This window comes from Gekko japonicus, unplaced genomic scaffold (assembly GCF_001447785.1).
Source record: "Gekko japonicus isolate JY-2015 unplaced genomic scaffold, Gekko_japonicus_V1.1 scaffold2468, whole genome shotgun sequence".
In the NCBI taxonomy this organism is placed as follows: domain Eukaryota; kingdom Metazoa; phylum Chordata; class Lepidosauria; order Squamata; family Gekkonidae; genus Gekko; species Gekko japonicus.
The window spans coordinates 103,777-129,784 of NW_015162024.1; the positions used below are offsets into that span (position 1 = coordinate 103,777).

Sequence of the window (26,008 nt, forward strand, 5' to 3'; positions counted from 1 at the left end):
TGGCAGGACACGCGGCGGGCCGGGAGCCGCTCTGGGTCGGTGTAATTGGAGGGCAGGCGCGCCTGGGGAGGGTCGGAGCGGCGCAGACTGCGAGCAGCGGGGCCCCGATTCCGCCCCCCCCGCCGGCCTGCGCTGCGGTTCCTTCTAGTCCTTAACTTTGGGAAGAGGGCCGGTCGCTCCTCAGGTTTGTGACTCCATTGCGGTCCGCCGCTAGTAAATATGTCTGGTCATCCCTCCGCTCAGTTCCAGGTGGGCAGCCGTTTAGGGTTAGCAAAGACACCGATGAGACCGGAAGGGTTGTGGATGGGAGCTTCTATCCTTTGGAGAATATTAGGAACTCAGAACTCGCGTACTCAGTATAGCCGACGGAGAGGATAGTTCTGTTAGCTTGCTAGCACAAAAAATCATGACAGGATGGAACCCATGTAAAATTCTATATAGGCCGTTGCTGTAAAATCTTTGTGGTGCAACATTTTGGGGGCGGGGATGCTGAATAGATCAGTTCTTCACGTCGGAGTCGTATAGGATTTGTCTGCGCAGTTATGATCTTGGATATATGATTAGATCGATAGAAGTTGGGTGAAATATATGGGGGCAGAGCCTCCCCCCGTGCAGCAGAATTCATTCTTTGCAGTCAGCTACATGCAACCACCATTCCCTTTCCTGTGATAAGGCAATAATATACAATCGTTTCCCCAGAAGGCGTTAAAATGAAGTCGGAGTAGCAATGTTGGAGGTCTCTCTTCTCCCACTCCCCCCGATGGAAAACCCTTGGAAAAGGTGGTGGTGTTTGCGTTGGCGGCGCCTCCGCGGCCAATGTTTCGAAAGGCACTGCAGACGTTTCCGCCTACGTGAGCGAGGGAGCCGCCGCCGCCGCCACCACCTTCCCTGTAGTAACTTTTTCGGGGTTTTTTTTTTAGGAGTGGTTCTGAAAGCCAGCCTAGAATCAGATTCGCGGGGAGCCGCGCAAGAACAAGGCAGGCGGGAGGAGCCCGGAGGATTTCGACTTGCAAAATCTATTCCAGGCGTTTCTCGGTTATCCCTTTTCTCCGGGGAAAGTAAGTTTGTAGCGAGGCCGCCACCGGAAACCCAAAGGAGTCTTATTGCCATTGATTGGTCGGGTCTGGCTTGATTTTAAAGTTGCTTAATTTAGCTGAATGCAAAGCTAGGGGAGGAGGCAGGATGGCGCTTTTTGTCGAATGCCGTTCAAAGAAGAGAATCAATTTTTTTTTTTTTTAAAGCTTAATATGTTGTGGGAACTTTACTGTATCCTTAAGAAAAATCACAGCTGCTACCCCCCCCCCAAAACCCCCAGCAGTAACCTCACGTCCAGGCGGCAGGAGCATAATTCCCAGGCTCAGCCTCCAGAAAGGGGGGGGGAACTCCCTCCCCCTCTAGTCCCCCCCCCCGACCTCATCACACCTCCACTCTCTGCTGGATCCCTGCACCTATCCTGCCTTGTTCTTCCAAGGCCTCGCTCTGCCTGCCCCCCTCCCCTTCGCCGGAGTTCCCACAATCCCTCTCCTCTCGAAATTCCCTCTCCTCCTGCTGCCTTCTCTCGCTCATCTCCCTCCGCCTCGTAGAGGAGGGCGTGCACGAGCGCGCGCGCGCGACGGCCTGGAAGGGCGGAGGGGCACTATTTCTCCACCCCCTCTTCCTCCCCCCCCCTTTCTGCCCTGCGCGCTGCTGGGTGGGTTGCCTGTGGAATGCTGCGCGCACGTCCAGGCGAGGCGGCGGCAGGATACAGTCGAGTCCCTGCACTCGTTATAAGAAGCTCCTTGTGAGCGACGCCATTTTAAGCCTGTCTCCCTCTCGGGTTGGTGGGACCGCGGCGGCCGCGGCGACTGTGACTCGGGGCGCGGTGAGACGTGGGGAAGGCGCCTGCGTCGCCCGTGCTGCGGCTGTGTGGCGGCGGCGGCGGCGGCGAAGGTTGTGGCTGGACGCAGGAGCCGCGGGGGGGCACCCGGCGCTCTCGCCTCCCTACCCGTGTTAGTGCCGTCTCGGGGGTCCCGTCCTCCTTTCCCCCTTTTGCGTTTTCTTTCCTCAGAAACTTGGGTCTCGTCCCGGGGCTACTTCGGTCTCCTCAGAGCGAGCGGGGAGGAGGAGGAGGGGGGCAGAGAAGCGAGGCGGGCGTTGGTTTTTGCTCCCCCCCTCCTCACAGGAAGCGGCGTGGTCGTGGGGAGTGTGTGGGACGGAACTCCAAAAACCGGGTCCACCTTCTGCTGTCGAGAGGCCTCGCCGCCCCCCCAATTCCCCGGTGCGAGGAGAAGGGAGTTTTTGGCCGTAGGCGTGCACGAGGTATAATAAAGTAGACATTGTGGGGGGGAATCGCCGGAGCCCCCTTGGGGAGAGTGAGTTCTTCTGGTTGTGCGAGCCTCGGGGGCGGATTAAGGGAGCTCCGGTCTCTGGCGAGGGGGCGGGGAAGGGGGTCCGAAACGTGCCGTGGCAGTGGCCGAACACCGGGGAAGGGAGGGAAGGTTCCCCCTAAAGATCGGCTGGAGAGGAGGAGGGTTAGGCTGCTGCTGCTGCTGCTGACTGTCGATGGCCGCTGCTGAGAGTGGAGCCGCTCCGGCTTCCTCTTGGCTGGCGGGCTTTTGCCTGCAAAGCTGTGGTGAGGGGAAGGGTTTGTTTGGATTGTGTGTAATTAACTCCACAGCCTCGCTGCAGTCAGCAACACTCGGTATCTGTTGCATCGTGGGCTGCTTTTTTTTTGGGGGGAGGGGGTGTTCTTGGGTTATTTTGCAAGCATGTTTTTGCAAGGGGAGGCGCTCTTGATTTGTCTGGATGGGAAGGAGTAAGGTGGCTTACATCTCCTCCACTTTAGACCCTGGTTTTAAGCAGAAAGCTGCTGGAGGGGAGGGGGGTGGGGATGAGGGATTGCTGTAGAGACTCCTTCCAAAATAGGAGGGGTGATGGTGAGATTTGAAGGGAAAGTGTGAAGTGCTAAATCTGGGGCTTAAATAGCTTCTGTGACAATTGTACTGGTCAAGTTTCTACTGAAGCCGTTTTGGATGAGTTCTGGTGCTACTTACAGGGGACATGTAGCTTTGGGCTAAAAGCAAATATTACACCAATACAAGTGGTTAATATTTCAGTTTAATTTTTCTAGGATTGGGAAAAACATAGTGCCAGTGTCTACAATTAATACAGCTGTTGTATGTCTTGTCTTGATGTGAGCAGTCATTGGTCTGATTCTGTTTTCAGAAATAGGGTGGCTCTTGAATGTGTTAGCAGATAGTAGGAGAAAGGAACTGATGGTACAGGAAGCATCTAGGAAAGCGCGCCCACCCCCACAATTTTTTCCCCTTTGAGCTCTGTATAACGCTGATGGTTGTGGGAATCTTGGCTGGTCTGCTGCAAACTTGCCATCTGGTGGGTGACTAAAACAAAGTTTTTAAGTAATGAATTACACTTAACTGTACTAGATAGGTTCTTCAATAGACCTTTGTGCACAAAGCTCTTAAATAGGTGTTGAGCGTAATTTTAATTACAAAAGGCTACATGCCTTAACTACCAACTTGAGGTTTTTTGTCCTTTAGTCCAAGCAGTAGTGTCATAGGGTATTAAGCAAGCAGTGCATTTCTCAGCAAGAAAGCTACAAATAAGAAATTGGATGCTGATTGAACTCTTTACTATGAATGTATGCTTCTTTGTCATTTCTTTAAAAAAAACACACACCCAAATCTTAAGCAAGGTGACTATAACAAGTAACTGGACCAGTTGTAAACTGCATTTCAGTAAAGGGATAAAATAAAAATTACTTTTAGAAAGCAATAGATGAACTCTACTGAAACATGACATCCCAGACAACAAGCTGGTGCTTGAAAAAGGCACATGCATAACTTTAATTACAACTTGTCCACTCACTCACAAAGTTTAAGTATGTAGCAAAAGCAAGTTGTTCTTGGGTGTATATGAGAAAGCAAAGTGTTTGATGTGGAGGCATTGCTACTTGCATTAAGTTCCAGTAAACACTAACGTTAGGAGCTGACTTAAGAATTCTGCTGCATGCATAAGAGAACCCCAATGCTACAGTCCTGTACTTGCCTTACTGAGATGTAGAATAAACACGTGGGATCAGACTGCAAAACTTTCATACAGGATTGTATGATTATTTAAATAAATAATAAATAAATAAAATCTAGTATGAGAATGTTCTAAAAGAATTGAACTGGAGTGTGTTTGCTCACACTTTCATTTGGACCCAGTCTATATTTCTGAAGATCCTCTTGCTTTAGGGCAACAAAGATGGTTACATTGTAAATTTGGTAAAATAGTCAACATTTATTTACATTTGTATGTAAACTGTGCTGTTAAATTGTTGACTGATTTTCTTGTTTGTAATAAATGTGGGGGGAAATTGGTTTTGCCATCCTCAAGTTGTAAAGTAGATTGTTTTGTTAACTACACAGTGGAAGATGGTAGGAAAAAAATCCCAAATGCCAGGTTACTTCAGCTTCTAACAAAATTATATGTTGATACATAGGAATTTATAAGCTCTACAATTAAGGTCAAAAGTTTTCTCCCAGGTATGGTTCTTCTATGAGAAGGTTGGTTAATTTTCACCTACAAGGGAATAATTTGCAAATGTAGATACCAGTGTCATCCTGTAAAGGGGTATGCACCACACATAGCATTAAAAAACTGGACAATGTAACAATCTGAATGTGAGTTGTATTTTTCCCACATTAAGTAATTTTAGTATAAAAATTAAGTGACCCTGAAATTGTAGGTCATGTTGCCACAGCTCTAATTGCTGCATAATCTTTGCTGCTTTTTCCAAGACAAACCCCACTTTTGCTTTATACCAACAGATGAGAGCAAAATGGATCTAGCAAACCTGAGTTTTGAACCCATATTTGCTGTTTTGCCTCGCTGTTTCACTAAGCCATAACTGCATCATTGTGTTAAGGATGAAAAGATCATGTGTCAAAAAGCTGATGTATGTTATACCTGAGTTATATTTGGTTCTGTGACTTTGAACATTTAATGTGGCGATTTGGACCTCTAAGATCATGTGTCAAAAAGCTGATGTATGAACATTTAATGTGGCAATTTGGACCTTTAGCAGAACCTAATTAGGAAGACAAAACTTGAAACAGTTGGTTACTATGATGATATCTATAGATACAATACCATTAGCCTATACTGGTAAATCACACTTCCAGGTTAACGTGTTACAGTTAAATCATAACTTCCAGCTTTGTAATCATACCCTGTACAAAAGCCATGGTGCCTTCAGGCACAATAACCTGAGAGTCAGTAATTTGTGAACATTTGCTTAGTATTAATTGAGGCAGAGCAATTGCACACTTAAGTTCTTGTGCAGGAGTTTCTTCAAGAAAGCTGACGAACAAAAATATAACTTTGCTGAAGTGAAACGTTAGGGCTGGATAGATCAGTAGCTCAAATTACAAGAAATTGTAAATATTTTTGTCGTTTGAAACAGCCATTTTAAATGGCTAATAAATTGCTACTTCAAAGCACACTGGATTAAAGTGTAGCTTACAAGACTAGGCTTGATTACAAAAAGTAAATTCCAGTTATCAGGATACCTGTGTAACCTTGGGAAGCTTATTGCTATCTAAACATCATACATAGTCTATAGTTAGTGTTCAGCTGTGACTCTGTTGGATAAAGACTGCAGCCTTACAACTTTGGGTATTAACTTTATTTTCTCTACATATGGGTTTTGTACTGGCTGATCAAATAAGTACAGGTGTCTAGGGATAATCCTGGTACTTTGGTACCTCTTATAGCTGGGGATTTTGTTCATGAATCTTATCAAACTGAAAGTGCATAGATTGTTTGATTTTCAGTGTGTGTAACAGTAAATCAGAGGTAAAGCAGGATAGTGGCAAGGAAGACAAACATTAATTTTATGAATTGAAAGCAGCAGTGTTCCAGAATTGCTCTGATGCCTTTGGCAGAAGCTGCATGTTAAGACTGGGGACGGTCAGTAATTAAAGGCTGAAGGCAGCACTGTAATACAAGACAGCTTGAACAGCAGATTTTCCCTATTGGGTGGAGAGCCTAAAAGAGACAGAAGGGAGTAATATGCTGTGTTCATATTAGTTTGGCTGGGTTTGATAACGTCAAGTTTTTGTCAAGGAAGGTCTTGATATTCCTGATGGAGGAAGTTGTCAGACTTTCACCTATTCTAATTTCATGCAAAGGCTGCTTCAGATATTATATAGTTGCAAGTATATGTCATGTAAATGCTGTTATGTGTCTGCGTGGTAGGATCATGACAAATCCTATTTCTCTACAGCATGCAGAGTCAGAATAATAGAAGCATGTTTATTTTTTTATATGTATAATACAGATCTGCAGGCACAGTACATTTAACAATTCATGCAACATATTTTAGAACAAAGTTTGAGTCCAGTGGCACCTTTAAGACCAACAGTGTTTTATTCAAGGTGTGAACTTTCGTGTGCATGCACACTTCCTCAGACACATCGTGTGCACACAAAAGCTCACACCTTGAATAAAACTTTGTTGGTCTTAAAGGTGCTACTGGACTCAAACTTTGTTCTACTGCTTCAGACCAACATGGCTACCCACTTGAATCTGAACACATTTTAGTGAGTTCTAATTCAGACAGAGCTGATATGACTTTCATGTTTGCCATTGGCAGTGTGTCAATTTTATTTTTTTTTAGGGGGGGAGAGCAGAACCATTGGCTGGGTTAAGTAGTTGGCCTGTGACTGCCCAGTAAATGTGATAATGCAAACATGAATTTTTAAAATGTGAATTAAAACATTAATGCATGATATTCAGAAGGTTAATGATATTGTCTTCCTGAGTTCTAAACTAGGAGCATCAGTACATCTAAGGAGAAAAAAAGTTTCTTCAGCATTTATTCTTCAAGTTGGTGTGTTATGTCTGGGTTGGGTAACTAGCTAGATTAGAGGGAAACTGCGCAGGCTGCTGGATTATTCCCCCAGTTTTGTAAAGTGAATCATTGCTATTGAATTGGAAGTTAAATGTTGTTAATACATCTGTTTGTAAAGGAGACTTCATGGTCTTAGAGCATCACTAGAACTGTAATGGGTCTTGGAGCAGAGGATCTTGAGAAGCTACTCTGCTGGCATCATGTAGAACTGACCTCTCTATACATGATCAGACATGTTCCTGTGAAAGGCAACGTAATGTAACAACTGGATATTAAGCTTCTCATAAATCCATCTAAACACCAGTGTCCCCTCTAAGCCGAGGTAGTGTGAGCTAGCTCACAGTTTTTTAAGCCTCTGGCTCACACATTTTTGTCTTAGCTCGGAAAGGATGGCTCCAGAGCAAACTAATTTATGCAGCAGCCAAATCGCTTGCTCACAACTTTGATGCCAGTAGCTCACAAAGTAGAAGTTTTGCTCACACGACTCCACAGCTTAGAGGGAACATTGCTAAACACCTTTTTAATTTTTTCTGATACAAGCAGACTGGTCAAAAGCTTGTGAACTCAAACTTTAAAGCTAACTTGCATACACAGGGACTCCAGCTTCCTGTATTATTTGTTATTTGAATGCTAAGGTAAGCAGATGGCATCAGTTCTGCAGGAAGGTATGGAGCAGAGTGAAATATAGTTATAGAACATTCTCTGTGTGGTCTACCCATGATTAAGTTTGAAAGAAATCTAGTAATTCTTACTCCCAAGTACTTTTGATGGAGAGAGGCTTGATAATCATTCTTTGCGAGAGAGAACAGTACTGATTTGTAAAATGTCGTAGAATACAGTTGTAGATAAAGTTCTCTGGAAAGGACGCCGTATCATCACTTGCACTTGTTGGGTTGGTTGGTCATTACAGGATCCCTTCCATCTTGTGAGAGGAGACATGTATAAGAATTTTCTGTTTAGTTCTGATTTGGCTTGCATAGCCAGTCAAGTGAATCCATAACTTGATTTTTATTTGGATTCATACAAGTATGTGTGGTTTTGTTCCTTTATAAATCACTAAATAAAATACATGTTTTCACACAATTCTGAAGGATGATCACTTGAATATTAATTATAACTTAGAAACTGGCTCAGTTGCCTAATACTTGGAATGTTCATATTTTTATGGGTCTTTAGAAATGAATTTTCCTTGAAAAAAGAAAGCACTAGAAAATTGTCTGACCCGTGTCTCACTTGATGAGAAGGAACAGCATGATTTCGGCACATGAACTGTATTAGAGACACCCTGCTTACCTATAATCTACTCTTTGCATGCAGTACTGAATTGAGCACAGGAAACCAAGGGTGCAGGCTATCACTCTAACCTGCACAACAAAGGAGCAGAAGCTTCACACTCTTACTGGAAGTGTGCATTGTCAAAAGCACCTGTTGGTAAAAAAAAAATCCCTTGAAGGGTATGATTGTTGTCATCGTCATTACATGTTCTAGGTCCCTGTGGCTGCAGCAATTCCTCTACCCCATGCGCATCATGATTCAGTTTTATCACGTTGACCAATGTGAGTTGCATGGGGAGGATAATGAAGTAGTATAAACTAACTGGCTTGATCAACAAAGAGTTTATTTTCTATGTTGGTGATTAATTTAAAAGTAATTTTGCATGAAGTTGTCAAATGGAAGTCTTGATGACTATCCTAATCAATGCTCCCTCTAAGCTATGGAGACTTGTGAGCAAAAATTCTATTTTATGAGCTATTGGCATTAAAGTTGTGAGCAAGCAATTTGGCAACTGCATAAATTAGTTTGCTCTGGAGCCATCCTTTCTGACCTAAGACAAAAATGTGTGAGCCGGAGGCTAAAAAACTGAGCTAGCTCACACTAATTCGGCTTAGAGGGAACAGTGATTCTGATGGCTTTCTGCATCTTGCTGAAACTGAAAAATACAAGAACATGGCTTGCTAACCACTTGATAGGCTTGTTTCTGATGTTAGGGGTGGGATTACTTTAGACTGTAGAAATCCTGAGCCAGTGCCTGGAGAGCCTTGGAGTGGATGTGAGCTAATAAGTGGAAGCCTAATCATTACAAGGTGTGTGGAAGGTCTGACCTGGGATTTCAGGTGTCACTTGTGGATGAGGTTGCAGTCTCCTTGGAGGAACAGGTTCGTAGTATGGGGATGCGCTTGGACTCAGGCCTCTTGCTGGATAAACAAGTGGCAGCTGTGGCTACTAGGAATGCTTTTTACCAGCTTCAACTGGTTAGCCAGCTGTAGCTTGTTTCCCTGGGCAGAAAAGATCTGCCCACTGTGGTGCATGCCCTGGTTATATCTAGATTAGATTACTGCAATGTGTGGGACTGCCCTTGAAAGGCACTTGGAAACTTAAGTTGATAAAGGCTGCAACCAGGATGTTGACTGGGGACTATTATCACTCCAGTGGTGTTCTGTCTGTGCTGGCTTGCAGTTTGTTTTCAGGCACTGGTGTTGACCTCCAAATCCCCTATAGGTTTGGGGACCACCATACATGAAGGACTGTCTGCTTCCTTATGAACCTCCCTGACCACTGTGGTTATCCTCTTTGGTACTGTTTTGAGTGTTCCCACCTTCTGAGATTGGGTGGTAGTAACCTGGGAGAAGGCCTTGGTTATGGCACCAAAGCTGTGGAACTCCCCTGCCCCCACAGATATTTAGCTCTGTTCCCTTCTGTTGACACCTTCTGCCAGCAGGTGACTACTTTTTTGATTTGTTTGGCATTCCTTCAGTGATCCCTCCTTCCTAACCAATGTTTTAATTACTTTTTATGTCTTGTATGTATTTTAACTGTTTTAATTGTTCTTATTTGTTTTGGGGTTGGTTCTTAATAGTTTTAAAACATGGATTTGTCATACGTTTTAAATTGTTAGCTGCCTTGGTGGCCCTTGTAAGGGCAGAAAGGTGGGATATAAATTTTGTAAATAAAATAAGTACATACTGGGAGTCTGCTACTTAAGTCAAAATTCATCAGAGTAAGAGCAACAGACTAGTATAAGAGGGCCTATTTGTGTAACTGAAAATATACATTTTAACATTACTATTGATTGGCATTGATTAATAATTCATAAAGCTTCTGCAGTTGTAGTTCCTTATGTACTGGTAGTTGTGAGTCTTACTAGGAAGTAGCACACACAAGGTCTCATATAAAAACAAGTAATAAGTTATTGAATTGAAAGTATTTTTGTCACTTCTAGATTCTTTCAGTGAGATCAGTGGTGTTTCCAGACTGCAAGTTAGTACTAAATTCACTCCATTTTTGTTGGCAATGCAATAATATCTTGCATTTGATAGGGCTGTAGTTATAAAAGCAGTCATTACTGCAAAGAGAGTATAGCATGTGTAGTCTTAAACTGAATGGAACAGGAATGATCACTAAATGGCATTTTAAGATTGGGTGAAACCTGTTCCTGGTGTGGCACAGCAGGGCGTTTCCTACTTCTACTGTTCTCTGGGGTAAGGAAGGAGTGTTAGCTTATAAAATATGCCAGCAACTGCTCATAAAGCACTGACCCAACTGGTCTACAAGCAGTTAGTGCAATCAGAGTAGTAGCTGAGAGGAAGTTGAATTTTCCTTACAACAGTATTGAAGGTTGCCGTGCTACAGTTGAAACTCTAGTTGAGTGACTGAAATATTTCTGAATGGCTATACAAAAACATACTATCTGTGTCATAAACTGAATGGAAAGACCCTGATCTAGTGTCATCTTATATAGATGTGTAGGCCTGATGAAAACAAAACTTAGAAGTGTTTTCTGGGTTTTAGTAGAAAAATCAGAAATTTAGGAGAACTTTGAGATATTTCTTTGAAGTGTTTTATTTGGGAAAAACAGCTTAAGAAAAGGCTTTGCTCTACTATCTGCTAAGACCACTTAAGTCCAAAGTACTGCGTATTTCAGTTTTCAGTTTTCTCAAAACGTCCATCTTTTTCCATGGCTTCAAAATGTGTAGGAAACATATATATCTAATATCAGTAAAGAGTTCAAGACAAACCTAAAAGAACCACAATAAAAATTGAACACATAGGAGTGAGTGTACATTTCTTCTCTTTAAATGAAAGAACACCATGTCTTGTTGGGTATCATTCTGTGCTAATCTGTGAATGGGACTTTCTCTTGTCCCTGCAGGTTTAAACTTCATTAAATATTGAAATAAATGGACTTGGATTCTTTTTTCTTGGATTCTTGTTCATAAAGAATTCTGGCCATGGCTGAATATTGTTTTAAGAGCAAATACCTTGCTTTTCCAGATGGCAAAACATAGCAGCTGAAAAGCCTCTGGTCTCAGTTCTCATTTCTGAAACTCCACTGGTATATTGTTTGAAAATTATTGCTATCTGAGGTTAAATGTTTACCTGTATACAGCTGTGCTGATAGTGAAATTATTCTGAGTGTGGTACTCAATATCATGTTTGGAATCTGAAGACAAAAAGATGAGGCACCTCCTCAAGAGCTTGTCGTGTCCATCCTTTTAAGTCTGCATTAATTTCAGTATTGGATAAGTTTGTATGAAGTGTATCTTCCACTTTTAAAGATCTAGAGAAAAACTCAAAGGCTGCAGGGAAGAGGAGTATGCTTTGAAGTAGTCGCTTTTGTCTTAACATGGGACAGAGGATGCAGATTCAGGGTGCCTATATCTGCATCCCATTAAGCAATTTGCTGATATATTTTTGGGATTTGCTTATAGGGACATTCCAGATATATGTGTAAAGAACATAACTTACAAAAGAAGGAGGGGTGCAAGTCCTTATTTTTTTAATTTTTGCCTGCACTGGATGAACTGATTGGCTTCAGAGTTGAAGCAGAGTTCAGCAAAATGTACAGATCTGTGGTAGATGTTAGTAGATGTAGTTTAGTGAATGGCTTTTAAACTGCTACTTGCCTGTGATATGAGGATTGGTGGCAGGCAAGTTTAAGCTTTTTAAAAATCACACGGCTTGTGAAATGTGTGGAAAGGTGTAACTTGCAAGCAGTGCTCCCTCCAAAGCTGTGGAGTCTTGTGAGCAAAAATTCTACTTTGTGAGCTACTGCTGTTAAAGTTGTGAGCAAGCAATTTGGCTACTGCATAAAGTCGTTTGCTCTGGAGCCATCCTTCCTGAGCAAAGACAAAAATCTGTGAGCTGGAGGCTAAAAAACTGAGCTAGCTCACACTAACTCAGCTTAGAGGGGGCACTGCTTGCAAGGCTATACTTCAGAGCTGATGCCTTGTAAATGAGAACTTAACGTGTGCGTGTTATCTTGCATTGTGGGGTAGCCCATTCATGAATCTTGTAAAACAGAACCTGCTGTGCATTTCTACTTCATCCTAGAGTAGGGAATAGTAAAGGGTCTGGAAGGCAGAAAATAAAAATGCTGCAGCTAGGGTGCAAAGGTGTATCTGCCTTTGCTACAACAGAGCTAAATAGATTTTTTAAAGTCTGATTGGACATCCATTTCGTACTTGATATAGACTTCTGAACTTACTTTTGTGGTGTTAATTCTTCACTGATAGTTTCCCCGTTTAGTGAATTTGAATGTGTGAAATCTGCAGCAAATCATGACTTAATTAGATGCTAGGGATAGATTTAGATCTGAACTGGCTTGGTAATAGCTATGTCATAGTTAGCTTGACAGTACAAATTGTGCTGTTCTTGGTTACCCTCAATGCTACCACATTTTGGGAAGAGAGCTGGAATGGTGGTGTATTGAGAGAGTAGGACTGTATGGTCCTGGATCAGCCACTTGTGAGAATGAGATGGAGGAGGGAGAATTTGGAGGAAAGTTGGGATTAAAAGTTATTGAATGGGACCATGAAAGAATAAGACTGCAGTCCTAAGACCCTGTTTTTGGGAGTTAGCCCCATAAAATAAAATGGGCCTTCTGAGTAGACCTCAGTAAAACTCAATTTGCACTGAATAAACCGCCAAGCTTGTTTTCCACTTAAATATTTTATGCTCAGGACAAACATCATTGGGTAGAAAAAAATTCACAGTTCGTGCAGTGCAGTTTTGATTTGAGCAACAAATACTTAGCCTACTGAGGTTTAAGGGTTAAATCACTTTTTGCAGGAGTTGTACTACTATGAACTTGTATACAACTTGCTACAGTAAGTTGTACAGTAACATAGCAACAGTCTGCAGTATCCTATATTCTCTATGCCTAATGATAGCCATGGAGCATTGTTGTAGAGTCTTAGTGTTTGCTCCAACTGCAATGGAACAGCTGCATTTCTTATCTCCAGCTACAGTTTATTCTATAACTACATGTTAAATTATTACATTGCCATTCAAATTGTGTTCCATAGAGTTGCAGCCTGAACTGCTTGAGTAGTAATGGGTGATTTTTACAGGATGTATGAATGTATTCTGTTTGGGGCATTTGATATTTAAAGGTGTGCAAATTAGATGTTTGGCACCTAAATCATACTAGATTTCTACATGTAATTAGTATTTTCTTTACTCCATGTAATGCAAGTCATAGGAATAGGTTATCGTATAACTGGTTTTATCACTTTGCAAATAAGTACTATGTAGACGGCAGTCAAACTACAGGCAAACTTGTAGTTATTGTGCTTACTAGGAGAAAGGAAGTATGGTGTATGGCTGATTTGTGTCTTGATACAAGCACAGCTCGAGAGCTTAACCCCTCAGGTCCTGTTGAGAATGGCGAGCTTTCCTAAATGGCATTAACTGTACAGTGGAGTTGGCACGAATCTCATAGTTGATATTGGTGGGAAGAAATGAAGCAGAAGTATTTTGGAAGCTTAGTTGAGCACAAAAGATGAAGTCTTTAGAGGACAGTATTATGTGGGGAAATCTTTGTTTGCAGGTTCATATATGCTCCAAGATCCTATAATAGTCTCTGTTTAAAACTGAGCATTACTCTTTGAATTAAGAGTTGTCTGCCATATTGAAGGCTTTTATGCAGTTGCAGAGGGACTAGTCTTTAGGTCTTGAGTCACCTTGATGGACATGTGGACTCTTCTGGAATTCAGAGAGTGGGGGATGGGCACCACCTCAAAGCAGTGGCTGTGGGTGGCTGTGGCCCATCGTGGAATGTTAGGCAGTTACAGGCCAAGTGTCCTCCTAAGGTGGAGGCAGCTGTTTCTGAATGGGTGCTCTGCATAAGCACAAAGGTGGGTTCTTCTAAGGCACTTCTGCGCCAGTGAGAGGACTGGCTACTTGCTTTGGGGAAGAAGCAAATGGGTGCCATGGTGCCCACAGCTGCCATGTTGGGTATCATTGCTCTAGATCTCATGTAGCAATTTATTTCTTTTTACTAATAGCAAAAGATGGAATAGAGCTCTACATACTAGTAAAGCCTTAAAAAGCAAGCATAGGTCCTAACTGTATGTTCTTAAATTCATTTTAGGGTCTGAAGATCACCAGACCACAGTTCTGGGAGCACGTGAAGGAACATGGCAACTCAAGGTGTGTTGATTTATATCAGGCTGCAGAATATGTTTGCTCTTATTTAAACAGCAGTCATCCAGAGTCTGTTTAGCATTTCTGGACAGTTAAAGATAGAAAGTAGTGTTTTGCCTAGAAATCAGAGCCACGGAAACTAGTAATTTTGGTGGCTTCACTGTATGACTTTCAGATTTACCCGAAACAGGGCAAGTATCCAGTCCTTAACTGCAGAGAAATTTTGAAGTTACTATCTTCTTTGCTACTGATTCAAATACATGCAGGCTTTTGGGTAAGCTTTTTCATGCAGCTTTATAACTCTTGATGCTTATTCTCTGACTAGACCATGCAGCTTCTGTCTCCCCCTCTCAGTGTGTCTGTTCAAATATATACCAGTGTTGCTTAGTTGCTGTTTAAAGAATCACCATCTTCTACCTCTTACCTACTTCTTAAACAGAAGATGAGCTTGTAGATGTGTCGTGATGCTTCCAGTTCAGTCTGCTCACATGCAGTGTTCCCTCTAAGCTGAATTAGTGTGAGCTAGCTCACTGTTTCTTAGCCTCCAGCTCACATTTTTGTCTGAACTCAGGAAGGACGGCTCCAGAGCAAACTAATTTATGCAGTAGCTCGCTCACGACTTTCATGCCAGGAGCTCACAGAGCAGAATTTTTGTTCACAAGAGTCCACCGCTTAGAGGGAGTATTGCTCACACATAGAATGCTTCACACATTCCCTGCAGATAGAAAACTGTGAGGGGGAGGAGTACCTCTGACTACTTTTTATATGAAGCGTGTGTTGGGTGGAGGGGAGAAGGCGTTCACGTGAGCGCCATCTGAAGGAGGAGAACGGAGATGCAGGCCGTCTTTCTTTGTGGCTCTTGCTTTGTGAAACTGAAGTCTCTGTCACAAGCCAAACTAGTTTAGACTGGCCACATAACCCTAATTTGGTATTGGTACTGGAACATAAATTTGCAGCATTATTTCTACAAGATATTTATTTATTTGTTTGAATGTCTATCCTGCCCTCCTGCAGAGCAGGGCACAACAATGATTAAACAACAAAGACTACCTGTATGAATACTCAGTAAGCCAAATCCTGGGCAAGTGGGCAGACTGCAGGCAGCAGCACATAATGAATGATGCCAGGTGGAGCAGGGGAGGCCCAGTGTAGTTAGACGCCTGCTGCCTCAACCATAGGCCTGATGGAACAACTCCGTTTTACAGACCCTGTGGGACTGTAGCAAGTCCTGCAGGGCCCTGATCTCACTCGGGAGAGTGTTCCATCAGGCTGGAGCCAGAGCCGAAAATTCTCTGGTCAAGGCTAAGCAGATGTCCTTTGGGCTGGGGACCACCAGCTTCTGCTACTTAAAGAAAATAAACCTGCTTGTCAGCAGTGGCAAATTACCTAGCTATATGTTTGAATATTGCTGGACCAGCTTCTGCTACTTAAAGAAAATAAATCTGCTTGTCAGCAGTGGCAAATTACTTAGCTGTATGTTTGAAGGTGCTTGGTATGCCCTTAATGAAAAATGAAACTCATGCTAGGTTTAAAGTTTAGTCTATGCTAATAGGAGCCAGTTGCGTTTGTCTACTGTTGGCTAGGCTTTCTTTGTTTAAATGCTTAGTGTGTGTGTGATGTGTGTACATAATATATAGCAGTATGGTTTGTAGTAAAATGACTTCCGATGCCTAAGCTTATTTTTAAACACTGATAACCTCTTGCAGCTGACTTGATGGAATTGGACATGGCAATGGAACCGGACAGAAAGGCAGCTGTCAGCCACTGGCAGCAACAATCATACCTGGATTCTGGTATCCACTCTGGTGCCACCACAACAGCTCCCTCTCTGAGTGGCAAGGGGAACCCAGAGGAAGATGATGTTGATACCACCCAAGTTCTATATGAGTGGGAACAAGGATTCTCTCAGTCCTTCACCCAGGAACAAGTTGCTGGTAAGTAAGATCCTGTAGCTTACTCTAATGACCCATTTCGTGCTTGTCAGTTGCTAGTCAAGTGCTTAATCCTGTTTCAGATATTGATGGGCAATATGCTATGACCCGAGCACAAAGGGTGCGTGCTGCCATGTTCCCTGAAACGCTGGATGAAGGCATGCAGATCCCGTCAACACAATTTGATGCTGCTCATCCAACAAACGTGCAACGCCTTGCTGAACCTTCTCAGATGTTAAAACATGCCGTGGTTAATTTGATAAACTACCAAGATGATGCAGAACTAGCAACCCGTGCCATCCCAGAATTGACCAAACTGTTGAATGATGAGGACCAGGTATGTACTTCTGCAACCCGCTTTCACTTGAATGTATTTTACAGTGAGCTGACTGGAGACTGAAAGTTTGGCCATACTGTAAGTGTGCTCTGTGCATTTGAAGTACATTTGAATGCTGAAAACTCATAGTAGTAACATATATACATTTTCTAGGTGGTGGTGAACAAGGCTGCGGTTATGGTTCATCAGTTGTCCAAAAAAGAAGCCTCTCGCCATGCTATCATGCGCTCTCCTCAGATGGTATCTGCCATTGTGCGTACTATGCAGAACACAAGTGACGTGGAAACGGCCCGTTGTACTGCAGGTACACTACACAACCTCTCCCATCATCGTGAAGGGTTGCTGGCGATCTTCAAATCTGGAGGCATTCCTGCTTTGGTGAAAATGCTTGGGTATGTGCCATGGCCTCTTTATCTACATGGCATCTATTAAACTTAGGCTGGCTGCTTGCTAACCTGGGCTTTCTCTACAGTTCTCCAGTAGATTCTGTACTCTTCTATGCCATTACGACTCTACACAATCTTCTGCTACATCAAGAAGGTGCCAAAATGGCCGTTCGTCTAGCGGGGGGCCTGCAGAAGATGGTGGCCCTGCTCAACAAGACAAATGTTAAGTTTTTGGCTATTACAACAGACTGCCTTCAGATTCTTGCTTATGGCAATCAAGAAAGTAAGGTAAGTATCAAGTACATTAAGGGTCAAAACTGCACAAAGGCATAGTAAAACAGAGTTGTTCTTAACCTGTAACTGCTGTTCCTCGAGTGTCTTCTGTGCAGGCACACATTAGACATTTCAACAGTGCCACTGGTACTGATAGGGATGATAATGCTGGAAATACCTGGTCACGCATTCTGCTAGGGCACGTAAACGTGAACACACTAATGTATTATTTTGTATTCTGCATCGAGGTGTATGTACTAGCAGACAATAGTATTAATATCGGCTATGCTCGATTTTTGTTTGGAAAGCAATACATCTGTCTGGAAAGCAACACGTTTTGTCTTTTCACAGCTTATCATTCTAGCAAGTGGTGGACCCCAGGCTCTAGTGAACATAATGAGGACGTATACCTATGAGAAATTACTGTGGACCACAAGTAGAGTGCTGAAGGTGTTGTCAGTCTGCTCTAGTAACAAACCTGCAATTGTTGAAGCTGGTAAGTTTTTACACCTAATATTGGTGTTGCATTCTATGCCCTTGAACTCTGTAGTCTATAGTGGAAGGCTGCAACTTTTTCACGAGGAAGTGTTTTGATCAAAGTAGCAGAACAGACATGCCAGACGAATCAGGTCTGTGTGGTGTGTGTCCTCAAACTTGTGTGTTCTAGGTCAAGAAGGCATTCTAAAATTGCAAAGGTTGTTTTATGTTGTTTAGGAATCCTGATTGGGTAGGTGTGCATGCTTAATCATAAAACTATTCCTGACCAAACTGAAGCTTAAAGAACTTTCAAGACCTACTAGACAAAGGTACTATTCCATGGGCCACAACAACCAAATTACATGCATTTCAAACAGAACTTCCACTCTCCAAATTGGTAGCATTGAAGTGTGGCATGACTAATGGAGGTAGGGCTCTAAAGGCTAGGTTTGAAATAAAGACAGGAGGAGTATAAGCCTAAAAATTGCTTGATATTTCAGGTGGGATGCAAGCCTTAGGACTCCATCTTACAGATCCAAGTCAGCGTCTTGTTCAGAATTGTCTCTGGACTCTTAGAAATCTCTCAGATGCTGCGACTAAGCAGGTAAGAAATGGGCTTGAAATGAACCCCAAATGCTCAAGCTACAAAATTTACTGGGTATTTTGCAAGCAACGTGGTAGGAGTAGGAAGTAACCAGTTATTTCCAGAGGTAACAGATGCCAGTTTTTACAAGTTGGTCATCTTCTGAGGGATGTGAACACTGCTGGGCACTGCCCCTGTGTGTGATGAATGAGGTAGATAACGGATATGCTGTATAGTAGGGGGTTCTGCCTCTCCTGGTGCCCTGAAAGTGTTTCCAGAAGGTGGGTTAGGGTCAAGTGAGGCTTTTGCCCAGTAGGACTCCTGACTAGCCATGGGATATCTGATTGGCTGTGCAGATTAAAAAAAAAATGTTACCAGTTTGTGACTGAAAGCTATGTGTAGGCAAGAAAACACTTTAAAATAGAATGTTCATTTAAAAAGGCGTCCTCTTAAACAGATTTTTCTACCTGAAATGTTGAAGAGTTATGATTAGAATTATGCGTAACCTCACTCCCTGACATTCTGTGGTTGGTTCCAATTCCTGAAGCAGCCACTTCGTGGTTGTGGTCGCCACTGTGTGTCAGAATTCCAGAGCTGCCCACAGGCTTAAAAAGGTTGGGGACCACTGCTGTGTAGCTTCTCACAGTGCGCACTGTGCTATAGAATAGTGCCAGCCATTCTCACGTTTTAGCGGTGTAGCTGATGCTCACCCTAACAAACTTTTGAGTACTGAAGCAGGATTTGGCAAGGAATGTGTGTGTTAGAAACCGGTACAACTGGTTGTCTTCCTGCAAAGCCAGCCCATCCTATCCCACAGGACCCGGCAATACTCTTTCCTGCAAGGTGCCTGCGATCTGGTTGAACATCAGTCTTACTCTCATCCTCTTGCTTGAGGCAAGCTGTTGGTGTATTAAGTACTGAGAGAGCCACTAGTTGCCTTGACTGTTGGGGGGGGTAATGAAATTGAGCTCTATTGCTGCAAAACTGCACTTGGGGAATTCTGATGCCATAAGGTAGTCTGCACTGTATTCATCTGGCATCTGGTTTACTGAGGCTTCTGCCTTGTAGAGGATTATAAAATATATTTATGCCTGTCTGCACTCCCATCAGAGTGCTCAGCTGTCACCTGGAAGGATTGCTAGCTTTGAAACAAGTAGCCTGTGGAAAATCCTGTTTTCTTGCATATGTCCATTTGCAGTCATTGTAAATTTTGTCCCGGCTGAACCCTCTGGTCAGGTGCTAAGCCAGACAAAGGGCATTCCCAGTAGGGCATTTAACAGTAGGTCCTGTTAAACTGAATGAGCTCTTACATTACAGCAAGCTGTTCCATACTTCTTTATGTTGACGCTTAACTAGCCCTTCCTGGCCACTACCCCCCTCCCATATGTATCTGAAGAAGTGTGCATGCACAGGAAAGCTTATACCCAGAATTAAGCTTTGTTGGCCTTAAAGGTGCCACTCGACTCAAACTTTGTTCTGTGGTCTGCAGTCATTCTTCAGAAATATAAATGGACACAACCCCACAATGAATACTTATGTATTTCTTTAGGGTTATTAGCAGCTGTTAAGAATAAGTGCATGTGAAACAGCAGCTTGCAAGTTAGGTGAGAGAGAGAATGGATGCTTAAAAATGCTAAGAATGCCTTTTTTTTCTACAGGAAGGAATGGAGGGTCTTCTGGGAACCCTTGTGCAGCTTTTAGGATCAGATGATATCAATGTTGTAACCTGTGCTGCTGGTATCCTTTCTAACCTTACCTGTAACAACTACAAGAATAAAATGATGGTGTGCCAGGTTGGTGGCATTGAGGCTCTTGTGCGCACAGTTCTTCGGGCTGGTGACAGGGAAGACATCACTGAACCAGCTATTTGTGCGCTCCGTCACCTCACTAGTCGGCATCAGGAAGCTGAGATGGCCCAGAATGCAGTGCGTCTCCATTATGGACTTCCAGTGGTGGTAAAACTCTTGCATCCACCTTCTCACTGGCCTCTGATCAAGGTGAGGCTTCCTTTAATGGTCAGGTATCTGTAGAATCCCATTGTGAGTGATGGTGGGGGTGAAGGGGACAGTCCACATACCATTTTCCGTCACTGTGAGAGTTTGAGGGTGGGATAAGATCCAGAATCACTGCACTCCAGGAGCTCTTGGAACTATTGAAGCTGTGTTTTGAAGTGTCCTTTGTCATAAATGAGCTTCCTAACAAAAGTATTCTCTAATGCAGGCTACTGTTGGACTGATCCGCAATCTTGCTCTCTGTCCAGCAAATCATGCTCCTTTGCGTGAACAAGGTGCTATTCCAAGACTAGTCCAGTTGCTGGTTAGAGCACACCAGGATACCCAGCGTCGTACTTCAATGGGTGGCACACAACAGCAGTTTGTGGTAGGTGGTGCATGTTGAAGAAGAGCAGCAGTTTGTCCAAGATACTAGGCAGGCCCTGCAGTGAAAGTGTATAGTTACACTACAAAAAAACCTGTAGTGTTGTGTCAGACACTGCAATTGATGTGAAGCTAGTTCTCCATCATAGTGGGCAACCAGTAAGAATTTGCAAGTTCATGCATACTTAGGTTTGAACTAAGTATCCTGCTAGTTAAACATACCCACTTTATAGGTGGTCTATTTTTAATAGTCAACATAATGTAGATCAGAGGATAACTAAAGTATGCTACATGCTGCTGTCAAATTCCAGGCATGATCCCTTCTACAAAATTAACTTGGGAAATTGATTATTGGAAGCCAACTTTTGCTTGAAGTCCTGCAACTTAGAAAGCTGTCTTTCTAGTCTTAAGTTTAAACAGATGAATCTTGAAAGATGCAAACTCGGTTATCTATCAGAAAGGAGTATGCAAGGTGTGTGTATAAAAAAGCAGTTGATCTGATCTCTAATACACAGTTCATCTTGTACAGGAGGGTGTGCGTATGGAGGAAATAGTTGAAGGCTGCACTGGAGCCCTTCATATCCTGGCTAGAGATGTCCACAATCGTATTGTAATAAGGGGTCTAAATACCATTCCACTGTTTGTGCAGGTAGGTATATATTATTTCAAATAAATACCTGAATAGCTGTAATTAAACTGAAGAGCATACTCTTCTACATAATATAGGAAGCTTGAAAAATAACCAAACCCAGTAGTGTAGTGGTATGTTCCTGAATGGGATATAAGCAAACTTTTGTTCCAGGCTGCTTCCATTTGCACAGTATTGTAGAACTTGTTATGAAGTGTAAATCTTGAATTATTCTTGTAAAACGTGGTCTAAAAATCTCTCAAGCTGGAGGTTAAGTGGCCAAGAAGAAAGGCTTGACTAATCATAGAATTCTTGATTTTGATTATGAAGTGTAAATCTTGAATTATTCTTATAAAACGTGGTCTAAAAATCTGTCAAGCTGGAGGTTAAGTGGCCAAGAATTCTTGTTTTTTAAAGTTAATTGCCCTTACCAACTAATTTGGTTACTTTCTTTAATTGTTGATGCAGATTTGGGTTAAAGGAGATGATGTCTTTGTCTGATAATCAGACCCCCCCCTCCCCACCCGTTCTTGTGCCTTAATGGCTCATGCATCTGAACAACTTATCTTTGAATGTTCTGTTCTCTTCTACCACCCAGCTGCTGTATTCCCCTATTGAGAATATTCAGAGAGTGGCTGCAGGAGTATTGTGTGAACTGGCTCAAGATAAGGAAGCTGCAGAAGCCATTGAAGCAGAAGGAGCTACAGCTCCACTGACAGAACTTCTTCATTCTAGGAATGAGGGTGTGGGTAAGTGAAGTGGGGCTGGGGTGTCTGTGTGGGGCTTGGTTCAGTTCTCTGTTTTCCCTGCTAAGATTTTACTTGTCTTTGAACAGCAACATATGCAGCTGCAGTGTTGTTTAGAATGTCTGAGGATAAGCCACAAGACTATAAGAAACGACTTTCAGTTGAATTGACGAGCTCTCTATTCAGGACTGAACCAATGGCTTGGAATGAGGTGGGTGATTCTGGATTGGTTTATTTTTTAAAACCTTCTCAATTTTACTTACAGAATTCAGGTTGGGCACCCAATATGTCAGCAGCTGGCTGCTATTCAGTGTTCCTAGTTGCCAAAAGGTGTTCTGATTTAACATGAACACACTTGGATCTAACTAAAATTCAGATAAATTGCTTGCTGCTAAAGCATCTGATGTGGTTATGCTAGAGAACGCAGTATTAAGCTTTTTAATTAAACAGCCACAGTAACATTTCTTGGTCTCAAGCAGTGCTGGCACAAATCTTCAAGCAAAGCAGCTTGGTCAAGTTACATGTCTTCCTCCAGACGAGACTTTCTTACATGGCAGAAATGTGTGCAGCTACCTAATCTTTCTTGTAATTCATGTCACTACTAAAATGCATCTATTGGACGCATTTCTAATACAAGGCAGCCATTAGAACAAAATTGTAAATGGGAACACTTTACGGGGACCATTTTCCCCCTGTATGTGCCCTGTAGAGTCTTGTGCTTTTTAGACCAACATCTCCTGGTAGACCCCGGCCTGAAAGACGTCTGCTTAGCCTCAACCAGGGCCTTTTCTGCCCTGGCCTGGTGGAACATGCTCCCACCTAAGTTCAGGGTCCTCCGTTGAGGTGCGGGCATCCAATCCATTCTGTACAGAGTTCAGGGTCCTCCGTTGAGGTGCGGGCGTCCAATCTTTGTCATTGTGTTTTGTCCAAACTGACCCTGCTAGAAGACAGTCAGCTGCAGGAGGCATTTGAATTGTCTGTTTTGTTGCCATCATTGCTATTACCTGTTCATTTTAAACTTGTCTTAGTTTTTATGTTACCCACCGTGAACCCGCTTCTGGGATAGGGTGGGATATGAATCAAATTAAATACATTTGCATTGGGATAAGATTGCTTACATCTACTGCAGTACTCAGTCATCTACATATTTTCTGCAGACTGCTGATCTTGCACTTGATATTGGTGCCCAGGGAGAACCTCTTGGATATCGCCCAGATGGTATGTATAAATTGTTCAGTTGTCTTCTTATAGTAAACCAAATCTAATCAAAATTCCTCTAATGGAGATCTGAAAGCATACTTAGCTCACACTGCCATCTAATCTGTTAGTTGTTCTGTTAAAGGAAACAGTGACACTCAACATGTCTGAAACAGCCTCAGTGAAACTGTCTCACCAAGGCATTATGAATTGCTTGTTTTCTAACGCTTGAACAATGCCTGATGTGCTATTTTCTTTGAATATGTGCTGATTGTGTAAATGGTTTAAAGGCTGGTAAAAGACTGCAAGTGCCTCTATGTGTGAAGGTTTTAGTTTAGTTTGGTGTGCATTATAGAAATGTTGGGTTTTCAGGAGTATGCAAACTAATGGCTTCGCTCAGATTGGCTTATGATAGGTTTTCAGGAGTATGCAAACTAATGGCTTGGCTCAAATTGGCTTATGGCAGCATGCTTTATTGGCACAGCCACACAAATGTACTTAATGGCCTGCCATTTTGTCCATACAAGTTCAGCCCATAAAATGTAACTTCAAGGAGGCTGGATTATAAAAAATAATCTCACACACTGATATTGGAGCTTCTGATGCATCTAACATGTTAACATGCTTTTTCCCCCTCTCCTCTGCCACCCTTAACCTTCATAGATCCTAGTTACCGTTCTTTCCACTCTGGAGGATACGGTCAGGATGCCTTGGGTATGGACCCAATGATGGAACATGAAATGGGTGGCCACCACCCTGGTGCTGACTACCCAGTTGATGGGCTGCCAGATCTAGGACATGCCCAGGACCTTATGGATGGGTTGCCTCCAGGTGACAGTAATCAGTTGGCCTGGTTCGATACTGACCTGTAAATCGTCCGTTAGGTAAGAAGCTCCCCCTACACCTACCTACCAAACTGAACTTGGCTGGCAGGGAGGGAATGGCTTGAGTGGGTTGGTCTGTGTGTAGTCATAGATCCAAGTGTCAAGCTTGCAGTACCTGCATTCAAATTGACTCATGATGCGATCTGTGAAAGTGGATTAACGTAGGTGTTCTGTGCTGCAGGCTTGATGCAACTCGTTAACAAGAGTTAACCATACCTTGAGTCCTAACACTCACTGTTCCTTTCTTATTTTTTCTCCTACACAGCTGTATTGTCTGAATGATCTTGCATTGTGATTGGCCTGTAGAGTTGCTGAGAGGGCTCGAGGGGTGGGCTAGTATCTCAGAAAGTGCCTGACACACTAACCAAGCTGAGTTTCCTATGGGAACAACTGAAGTAAACTTTTTGTTCTGGTCCTTTTGGTCGAGGAGTAACAAATGGATTTGGGGAGTGACTCACGAAACGAAGAATGCACAAGAATGAATCACAAGATGGAATTTATCAAACCCTAGCCTTGCTTGTTTAAAACTTTTTTTAATTTTTAAAATCTCTGTAATGGTACTGACCTTGCTTGCTTTGAAAGTAGTTCCTTTTTTGCAGTAACTGTAGGGTTTAAGTCTGTGTTTAAGTTATAGTGAATACGCTACAGCAATTTCTGATTTTTAAGGATCGAGTAATGGTGTAGAACACTAATTCATAATCACTCTAATTGTATTCTGAAAAGTGTAACATTGTGTAGCCTTTTTGTATAAAAATTAGACAAAATAGAAATGGTCCAATTAGTTTCCTTTTTAATATGCTTAAAATAAGCAGGTGGATCTATTTCATGTTTTTGATCAAAAACTTTATCTGGAGATGTCTGGGTAGGGGCCAGTAAGAACAGTTGTATGGAACCTTGTATTGGACAGCTTACCAGTTGCCTTTTATCCCAAAGTTATTGTAGCCTGCTGTGATATAGATGCTTCATGAGAACACTTATACAAATGGTTCAGAATTAAAGTAAACTTTTAATTCACCTTGTGTGAAGTTTTTAATTCACTTTGTAAAGTTATTTCCTTAATGTTTAAGATGATTGACCTTTGGTTAACAAAATATGATTAGTTGTTCAGCAAAGGCATGCACTGTGTAGTAGGAGAGAAGTTGGGTGGGGACAAGTGCCACTGAATGTAAGCTTCTCAGCGTTTTAGATCTTGGTCAAGTATGGAGAAACAGACATTTAAATGTTTACGTGAAATACTCTGCCAGATTATGTCTTGAAATAGTGGTAACTCCCCACGAATCCTTGGGCCTTGAGTGCTGATCTGCATTTTAGCTTTGCCTCTACCCAGCCCAGTTCTGCCAGGGTTTCCTAACACTCATATCTTTTTTAAAGGTTCCAAGAAAACCCCGCTCCTTTCTTTTGACTCAGACAATTGAAAGGCCAGGCAGCACCCACAGCAGGGGAAAGAGCCAGCTGTGGCCCTGTACATACAGCTGGCTTCCTTTTTTCAGTACCTCCAGTTGCAATATCAAACTATCTTTTCATCCTGTATCCCTTTCTGTTCTTCCTGTCTTACCCTATAGGGTATCAGCTTGAGTGCAGGTACGTGAAATGGGCCCAGAGATGCTGCCACTAATCCTCTGTGACAGGCTGAGGTGCAGACTGTGTCTGACCAAGCGAGCTTTGACTCTCAAATCCTGCTGGTCTCTAAGGTGCTACTGTACTGAGGCCCAGGTGTTTCCCTGTAGCCTCAGGCTATTAAACCTACACACACCTCTTCACATTTATGGTTATTCCCATAAACTGTTTTGATAAATCTGCATTTGCTTATAAGCATTGAGTGCTATAGAAATGAAAACAGATAATCTAGATTAGAGTCCAGCAGCACC

The 26,008-nt window shown here is 42.7% G+C and overlaps 1 protein-coding gene across 8 annotated transcripts; it reads left to right on the forward strand.

Moving 5' to 3' along the window:
* On the forward strand, window positions 1–25,152 carry CTNNB1 (catenin beta 1). 8 transcript variants are annotated; one of them, XM_015405506.1, is made up of 17 exons: window positions 1–184; window positions 921–1,058; window positions 14,271–14,329; window positions 16,030–16,257; window positions 16,338–16,591; window positions 16,745–16,983; window positions 17,064–17,265; window positions 17,602–17,746; window positions 18,228–18,331; window positions 19,969–20,307; window positions 20,531–20,689; window positions 21,215–21,334; window positions 21,912–22,062; window positions 22,149–22,270; window positions 23,217–23,277; window positions 23,920–24,140; window positions 24,406–25,152. In XM_015405506.1, the coding sequence occupies exons 3-16, from the start codon at window positions 14,317–14,319 to the stop codon at window positions 24,126–24,128; spliced, it is 2,346 nt and encodes a 781-aa protein (XP_015260992.1). In that variant the 5' UTR covers window positions 1–184; window positions 921–1,058; window positions 14,271–14,316; the 3' UTR covers window positions 24,129–24,140; window positions 24,406–25,152. The 8 variants fall into 8 exon arrangements, with proteins under 8 accessions (XP_015260992.1, XP_015260990.1, XP_015260994.1 ...); XM_015405504.1 differs by lacking the exon at window positions 921–1,058; XM_015405508.1 differs by lacking the exons at window positions 1–184; window positions 921–1,058 and adding an exon at window positions 1,672–1,690.
* The last annotated feature ends 856 nt before the right edge of the window (window positions 25,153–26,008 follow it).

What these genes read in the sequence shown, in the direction of transcription:
- CTNNB1 (XM_015405506.1), top strand. An exon ending in CAGATGCTGCGACTAAGCAG is followed by an intron (nt 18,332 to 19,968) that starts GTAAGAAATGGG and finishes TTTTTTCTACAG; the next exon opens with GAAGGAATGGAGGGTCTTCT. An exon ending in GCACACAACAGCAGTTTGTG is followed by an intron (nt 20,690 to 21,214) that starts GTAGGTGGTGCA and finishes CATCTTGTACAG; the next exon opens with GAGGGTGTGCGTATGGAGGA.